This window comes from Mytilus trossulus, chromosome 7 (assembly GCF_036588685.1).
Source record: "Mytilus trossulus isolate FHL-02 chromosome 7, PNRI_Mtr1.1.1.hap1, whole genome shotgun sequence".
Classification (NCBI taxonomy): domain Eukaryota; kingdom Metazoa; phylum Mollusca; class Bivalvia; order Mytilida; family Mytilidae; genus Mytilus; species Mytilus trossulus.
The window spans coordinates 58125029-58133491 of record NC_086379.1 but is presented as its reverse complement, the minus strand read 5'-3'; the positions used below and the strand labels follow the sequence as shown (position 1 = coordinate 58133491).

At 30.9% G+C, this 8463-nt stretch overlaps 1 protein-coding gene across 1 annotated transcript; it reads left to right on the top strand.

Moving 5' to 3' along the window:
- Nucleotides 1–103: 103 nt before the first annotated feature.
- Nucleotides 104–8030, top strand: LOC134725401 (cleavage and polyadenylation specificity factor subunit 4-like). The gene is made up of 7 exons (XM_063589202.1): nt 104–265; nt 3868–4071; nt 4604–4699; nt 5557–5650; nt 5948–6134; nt 6825–6920; nt 7879–8030. The coding sequence occupies exons 1-7, from the start codon at nt 163–165 to the stop codon at nt 7954–7956; spliced, it is 858 nt and encodes a 285-aa protein (XP_063445272.1). The 5' UTR covers nt 104–162; the 3' UTR covers nt 7957–8030.
- Nucleotides 8031–8463: the final 433 nt, after the last annotated feature.

The window sequence follows — 8463 nt, the reverse complement described above, 5'->3', positions numbered from 1 at the left end:
CGTAAAATTTAATCTCTCCGACTTGTTTTTGTGATTTAAAATGATACTCTTATCAAGCCCATGTAAAAAGCGCTTGAAAGATTTCCAAGACTAAATAAAAAAAGTCAACGTCAGAAAGACGCAATTTCTATTTAGAGTTGGTCTTACTTGAAATCACTAAAAATGCAAGACGTTGTAGCTCCCGTAACATACATACAGTTTGACATAACTGCATCTTTGGAGATGCAGCTTGGTGCTCTTCCTCTTCCATTTCCAGGGATGGACAGTAAGTTATGAGTGTTGTTTTTAGTGTGTTTGCTAACTAACTTCATGAACTTAAGGTTCATAATAATAAATAATAAATAGATAAGCTTTATTTAGAGTCGGCATGGTATATAAAACATAGACAAACATAAGCTCTAATGAGCTTTTAACCGACATATGTGGACCCTATGGCTAAAATGGACGTATTTTCACCTCAAAATTTACTCTGAGTACAGACAAACCTGTGCAACTGGAAAAGTTTTATGTCATAGCATGCCCTAGATAAATAGAATTCAAATGCATTGTATGATTTAGAAAATTCATAACTTAACTGGATTTTGCTGTACACTTTTTTTCGTCTCTGCAGAAGATGATAAAATTAACAAACATGATATGGTCCACTCAAGTACACAGTTTAAATAACCAATTATTGTCCGGTATCTACAATGTATTGTCCAGCTAATGTCATATCAATTAAAAATGCTCACTTTAATTTTTACCTGAGGGGAAGTTCTCAAACCTGTTTCCCAACTTAGTTTATTTTGTCACCTTCTGGAGGAATGAAAAAAAGTGCACGGCAAAATCCGGGTAAGTTTTTATTTTTCTAAAACATAAAACATATTTAAAATTCATTTATCTAGGGCATGCTATGCCTGAAATTTTTTTACAGATGCGCAGGTTTGTCTGTACTCAGAGTAAATTTTGAGGTGAAAATACGGCCATTTTAGCCAGAGTCCACATGAACCTTAAGGAGTCATGGAGTTATACTGTTACCTGTACATGTGCAATGTACATTTGTAACACAAATATTTTTTTCATGTGTTTGATCATGGACATTCAGATGTTCTATTCCTTTTGTACAGTATTTTGGTGTGTCTTGACAACTCACTCTTGATATGTGTTATGTATTATTATGTTGATTCAAAAGCCCATTATAAATGTTTTTAATCAACAAATAGAAGTTCCTGTGTATGTTTCTTCCACAAACGTTGGAATGTCAACGCATACTTTCATTTTCTGCTTCACCAAATTTGGATTATTCTTGACCAATGTCAGCACTTCAGCCACTTGAACTCTCGTCCAGAGTCTACAAATTTGGTGAAGCAGGAAATGAAAATATGCGTTGACATTCCAACATTTGTGGAAGAAACATACACAGGAACTTCTATTTGTTGATTAAAAACATTTATAATGGGCCTTTGAATCGACATAATATAAAAACATTTATAAAATTGTCATTAAATATCATCCTCTGCTTTGTGATGTAAAGACTTGTTGCTCAATCAAATGCATGTGGCAATTGTTAATCTATATTTGCTTCATTTACACATGATAATTTTATAGTCTTATAGGTTCTTTTTGATTGAATGCAACCAATAAAAATCATTACCTTGTGTCTTCCTAAAATTCTATCTCAATCTGCCAAGGGTGGAGAGGACTGGGAGTGGATTATAACCCCTTAGCATGCAAATACTGTAGAATAAAATTGAACAGTACAGGAAAATATTTTTTTTCTCCATCCAAGAAATTGGTAACCATTAAAATAATTGATTTGACAAATAGCTCAGTAATGTGATTAATTTTTGTGTAATATTACTGTTATTCTGAAGGATTGCTGGTGTTTTTGAGTGTTTGGTGCTGTTTTGAAACATTTTGTGAAAAGAGTCCAAAAAACTGACCCTTGATCATGTTGATCATGTTGATGGAATAGGATTGGATTGACTCTTTAATACTCATTATAGAGTAGTATATACATGTAATAAGTTGAGAAAGAAAGTAATTCTTAATAAGCTGAGATGGTTTGAGTACTGCATTGACTTTGCACACTGAGGTCTCAGGTTGTTATAATGAAATTGGAACCATTCACCCAAATCATGCAAATGGAAACATGTCAGATATACCATGATTTTAAAGTAAATTTGCTCTTTCTGAAAGCTCTCCAATGACTCCATTGCAAATTAAAATTAATGTCCCTCATAAGGGGGACAACTAACATGACCAAAATGGGAATCTCTATATTAAATACAAGGTCAATTACTGGAATTGGAAAATAGACTATTGATTACAGCATTACAGAAAAGAGCCATACAGGGATTGAAATTAGCGCTAGTCCCGTGGTCAGGGACTAGTAAAATTTGCGTCGGGCCAGTAGATTTTGTCAGCTGTTGGTCCGGCGGACCAGTATAAATTTGTCGATAAAAATCACTGATTGCATCACAATCTCCGTTTGTTTACATAGACAATAACTGTTTAGTGTCTTTAAATATCAGCTGTATTTGTACGAGGCTAGGAAACAAGGTGGAGCTTTTAAGCGATATCTGTATAGTATACAGATACAGCATAGCGATATATACGTAGGGCTGTATCTGTATAGTAGGACACCCAATTGCAGGATAAAAAATAATTTAATTTTACCTGTGAAATCATTTACACGGTACTGGGGGTATTACAATTGATCAAGTTAATTAATATCTCGGGTGAGCGTCCTTCACAACAATATAAAATGTGGAAATTTTGGAAGGAGTTAAACCGCCGGACAAAAAAATTAAGATAACAGAAATTCAAAAGAACCATGAAGAAAGATCAAAATAAAGTATACAAAAAAGACAAAAGGAAACGCAAATACCAAAAATCATGGGAAAAAGATCGTGAATGGTTGCATTATATAGTAGATCGAAATTTAATGAACTGTACAATATGTGAAAAATTTGCAGTGACAGACCTAGATAGGAAATGTATTTTCGTAACAGGATCGTCAAATTTCAGATTGGATTCTGTACTTGCTCATGAGCAATCAGAACAGCACAAAAAAGTTATATTAGTGTTTGTCAAATTAATGTCATTTTTGCAGGACCAGTTAAATTCAACCCCTGCAGCCATATGACATGCATGCTGATATTTTTATGTTCTCTGTTTACAATTTTTTGCAGAAATCCATATAATACCACCAAATCATAGTACATGTAGTACATGTACCTCACATTCAGTTATCATGGTTATATGAAAAAAGGTTGAAAAAAATATTCTCTTGAATTTGACAGTTATGACAGTTGTACAATGTAGGTAATTAATCCTACATTTTATTGCAGTAAAACATTTCTGTGTCATAAACACATGTCTTATGTATTTCAAAGCACCATTATTTTTTTTATTTGGGATTTCTATAGAATATTATCATGATTATGTAAACTTTAGGTTACATGGTTACTAAACCTTGTACACAGATCAAATAAGGGGAGAAATTTGATTGGTAAACTTCCAGTGATGGTTATTTTCTTAAATGCAATGAAATGTTATGTGATTTTTTTTCTATAGTACTGGACAGGATAAAACTTTACTTATGCTAAGTATTTCTTTAATTGAAACAAAGGTAAATTCTGCAATTTTTTTGTTTAAAAGTGCAAATTTAACATTTAGACTAATAGGGGAAAATCAATGGCGGTATTACACCTAAATTAGAATATAACCATGATAACTCAAATTTAATCAGTGACATTTTATGATATGACTTTAATTTATAAACATACATGTATGTAAATTTACAATACATCATTTCATGTATACTCCAATGACATTTCATCCTGATTTATATACTATAACTGAATTTATATCTTTATTTTTTAGAGTCTGGAGCAGCTATTTGTACATATTATTTAAGTAATGTTTGCAGTAAAGGTGCTGCTTGTCCATTCCGCCATGTAAAAGGAGACAGAACAGTTGTATGTAAACATTGGTTACGAGGTCTATGCAAGAAAGGAGACGATTGTGAATTTCTCCATGAGTATGACATGACAAAGATGCCGGAATGTTACTTTTTCTCAAAATTTGGTAGGGAATTATTGTTTATATATTTTTATTAGTATCAGTTAGACATTAGAATTCTTTAATTGATTAGAGATATTGGAATATGTAAGGATATATTGAATAAAGTATAAACAAAACTTGAAATATAAATTAGAGCTTTCAAATTTATTTTGTTTCAATAGACAATGATAGAATAACAGACAAATGACACAAAAACTGTTAGTTGATTCAATTTTATGTTATTTCATGCAATACATGTAGTTAAAGAACCATATGATTAATTTCATGTCATTCTGTGCAACCTTTATTTTTATTCTATGTTTCTTTTGATACTAATTTCAAAAGAGTTGTTCATTTTAGTATTGATGATTTCCACTTTTGCTACCTTAATTAGGAGTGATGGCCATTATCATTGCCTATAAACATGATTTAAAATGATACATATCAATAAATAGAAGTTTGAAAATGAAGCTTTCTAAGCCTTACTATGAACCAGATACTCTTAGGATGTGTGGAGTTGTGTATATATTTGATTTTGATTTTTTCTTTTATACAGGTGAATGTAACAACAAAGAATGTCCATTTTTACACATAGACCCTTCATCAAAGTTAAAAGATTGTGCATGGTATGACAGAGGATTCTGTAGACATGGTAGGTTAAAGCCAAACAAAAATCTAGCTTATTGAAATGTTGCATGTAGCCTTAACTTTTATTAAACTTCAGCCTTTGTCATGTTTTTCAAATATCTATACTGACTTTTAAATGGTGGCAAAGTACTACATCATCTACATGTATGGATTCATTTATTTTTGGGGGTACCTATTTATGTGGATTGAAGGAAAATGATTATATCAGTAAACACTTGATGTTGCGGTTTTTCAAACAGTTGTATACAAACCTATAGTAAATTTTTACTTCCCTGAACATTTAAATTTGTGGTTTCATTTAACCCTAAAAAACAACGAAAATTGATACCTAGCAAACATTAATGAATGGGACATCAGTGATTCAACGAGATGGTCCAAATATTATTACTTTGATAATTTTAAAATACAGATAACAGCTTTGTACTTGAAGTTTGTCATTCATCAAATATCAGTACATGTTGTATTATTTTTGGCGAAAAAAATGGACACACAAGGTAAAATGCTTTAGAAATGCTTCAAATCTACAAAAATTTTATATGATTAAAATCAAACTGAACTTTATAAATAAGTCGGGTTAGGTATGCCAATGAGACAACTGTCCACAAAAGTTCAATGAATTGAAGTAATCCATATATGTCTGACAGTCATTCATGATCAACATTGCATCAGGTTATTACCTTGTTATAGATATAAATGCACCTGTAAATACTGCACTTTTATTTGTTTTCTTGGTTATTTTGTAGGTCCTAATTGTTAGAACAGACATGTGAGAATTTTATTTGTTTTCTCCATTATTTTGTAGGCCCTAATTGTAAAAACAGATATGTCAGATGTTTATTTGTTTTCTCCATTATTTTGTAGGTCCTAATTGTAAGAACAGACATGTGAGAAGAGTCATCTGTCAGTGTTATTTGAATGGTTTCTGTTTGGAGGGTCCAAAATGTAAATTTATGCAGTAAGTGAAATGTTTAGACAATTATTTATGTGAGGTATGAGAGGTATTCAATTATGTGAGGTAACAGGGTAGAATTTATATTGACAGGTGTTAACCTTATTCTGATAGAAGTATATTTGTAATGCTTGAAATATAAGGGTCCTACAAGAGGGTGTTCTGTAGTAATTACTTAAATTCATTGGTCCCCAGGAAACCCACAAATGTGTATCCAAGGAATAATTAGTGAATCCATAGTTATCCTTACTATATATAAAGAACATGATCATGTTGATTATGCTTAAATTTCTTTTATTTTAGCCCTAAATTTGAATTGCCAGTTTATGAGACGAAAGAAATGACAAAGAAACCAATGATCACATGTCATTTTTGTGGAGAGACAGGACACAAAGCTAATAGCTGTTTTAAACAAGGACACATGCCGACAGGAATACAAGATGGCAATAAAATAGAAATTCAGGCTCAGGATATGAAACAACAATTACAGGTTCGTATGAAAAGACAAATATCTTATTACCCATAGATATAATTAGAAATACAATATACAAATGTACAAACAGGATATTTTTAAATTCCAACAGATCTTACATGCAATGCAACAAAAATGTATGACATAAAACTTTGCACTGCTTACATGTAACCGTTTTCGGTTATTTGATTTTGTCTTTTGATTATGGGAATAAATATCTGGTAATATCTTTACATTTATAATTTCATTTCCATAACATCACCAAATCAGTGAAATTTTGATTTGGAGAAATATCATTTTTAAATACTTTTAATGGAAATGAAAAAAGCGAATTAATTGGATATTTTTGCAAATCCATATGAATTAAAATGTTAGCACCAGTGAAGCAGCATTTAAAAGCAGGTTTAACATGCATCTTGTGTGGCATAACTAAAGTAGATAAGATAGGGAAACTTAAAGTAATATCACAGTTATCAGATACTATTCTATATAAAGCTATACATTATTTTTCAATTTATATGTACCAGTATATAATTGAATAGCTGTGGAACCATAGCTCTTACATTGTCTTAGGTCCTTATAATATTTTTTGACTATTTGCGGATCTATGGTCTGCAAATAGTAAAAAAATAGCATAAGGACCTTAGAGCTACAGATCCGCAGATAATGATTGAAATATGAATCTCACATAAATAAGTTAATTTTCAGGGATCACATGCACAACAGAATATGACCAGTTCTATCAAACCAATGCCAGATTACAGAAACCCAATGAGACCTTTAGATCAAGTTACATGCTTCAAGGTGAGTGAATTTTTATATATATATATATTTTTAAAATAAGCCAAATCTAAGGGCTGTACAAATCAAGCAAGTAAAAGGAACTACAAACCAGGTACATTTAACAACTTTTAAAAATTCCACTTTTCAATGTGCCAAAGTTTATATCAACTCTTTGTCAGCAACACAGCATACACATTGTCGTAAAACCTTGTATTAGTTTCAATGCACACATTGAATAAATCACTAGTTCTTTAATATGTTTTAGTTAATAATCTAAAGTTGAAGCAAACTATTTGGTAAAGTGATATAACGTGCATAACTTTCTAAAATTTAATTACCAATGTTATACAAAGCATTGCATTCAAGAAATTTAAATGACCATTTCACTTTTTGAAGGAATGAAACATAACATATTAATGAATGTTATATATTTTAACAAAGAAACAAAATTTACTGATTGATACATGGCTGCTTAACAATTGCTATCAAATATTACATACATATTAAGGAAGATAACATGATAATGATATATGAATATACCATGCTGTGTTCTTAACTGATTGGCAGAGTTGGATTTTTAAGGTGTTAGCTTACAGTGTAACAGTCTGCAGAAAGATATTTCACCAAACTTGGACATATTATTTGACTCCGGGCCAATCAGTCTTAGCTTTAACACCAAAATAATATGTGTTCAAAAGACAGAAGCTGAAAATGTAAATTTAAGTCTGTTTTTTTGTCTCAGTCCTGGATCAAACCCACATCCTCATGTACTACCTATATTTATAGCACACCAATATAAGATCACAGAGGTAGTAAACTAGTAATGTTGCTCAGTCTTTAGTTATCAGTGTAATATTGATTTTGTGGAATACTGTTTGTAAATGATGAACTATTTAATAATACAAGTTTTCACATATATTATAAAGTACCAGTATACTACTTATACCTTTTGTATTCAATATTATTGTTTACATTTCAGTGTGGAGAAAAAGGACATTATGCCAACAAGTGTAATAAAAGCCATCTTGCTTTCCTTAGTTCGGGAGGAGGACATTGATATTGTTATAGTGTTCTCAATTGTTATAACTATATGGACTATGTTACAGAGATATAAAATGAAAGTACATGTGAGATACACATTTCTTGAATAGAATATTTTAAGATGGTACTGGAAAAAATAGTGCTTAAAGGCAATAGTTTCTTAATGACTTGTGGTTCTGAACATGAAATGTTAAGAAACTTTGATTTGCATCTGTTATGCAATATTTAAGCATATGTTCTCATTGTTTTAATGAAATAAAGTTTATAATTTTGAAATAGAGGAATCTCTTTTTATATAACTGTTTTTGTGGTAGTTTCCTCAACTTCTGTGCATTGTAAACAGACAAAATTTATGACGACAAAAGGTCCTGTGGCTGTAAAACATTATTTTGATTGGAGAGGGTTGTCAATATTATGGAAAAAACTTGGTCAGTAATATAATTGAATAGGAGTTGTTTTGTAAACTTGAATTTGTTCTCCATTTAATAATAGAGAGAGCTTCAAGTTTTACTGTTCTTTTTTT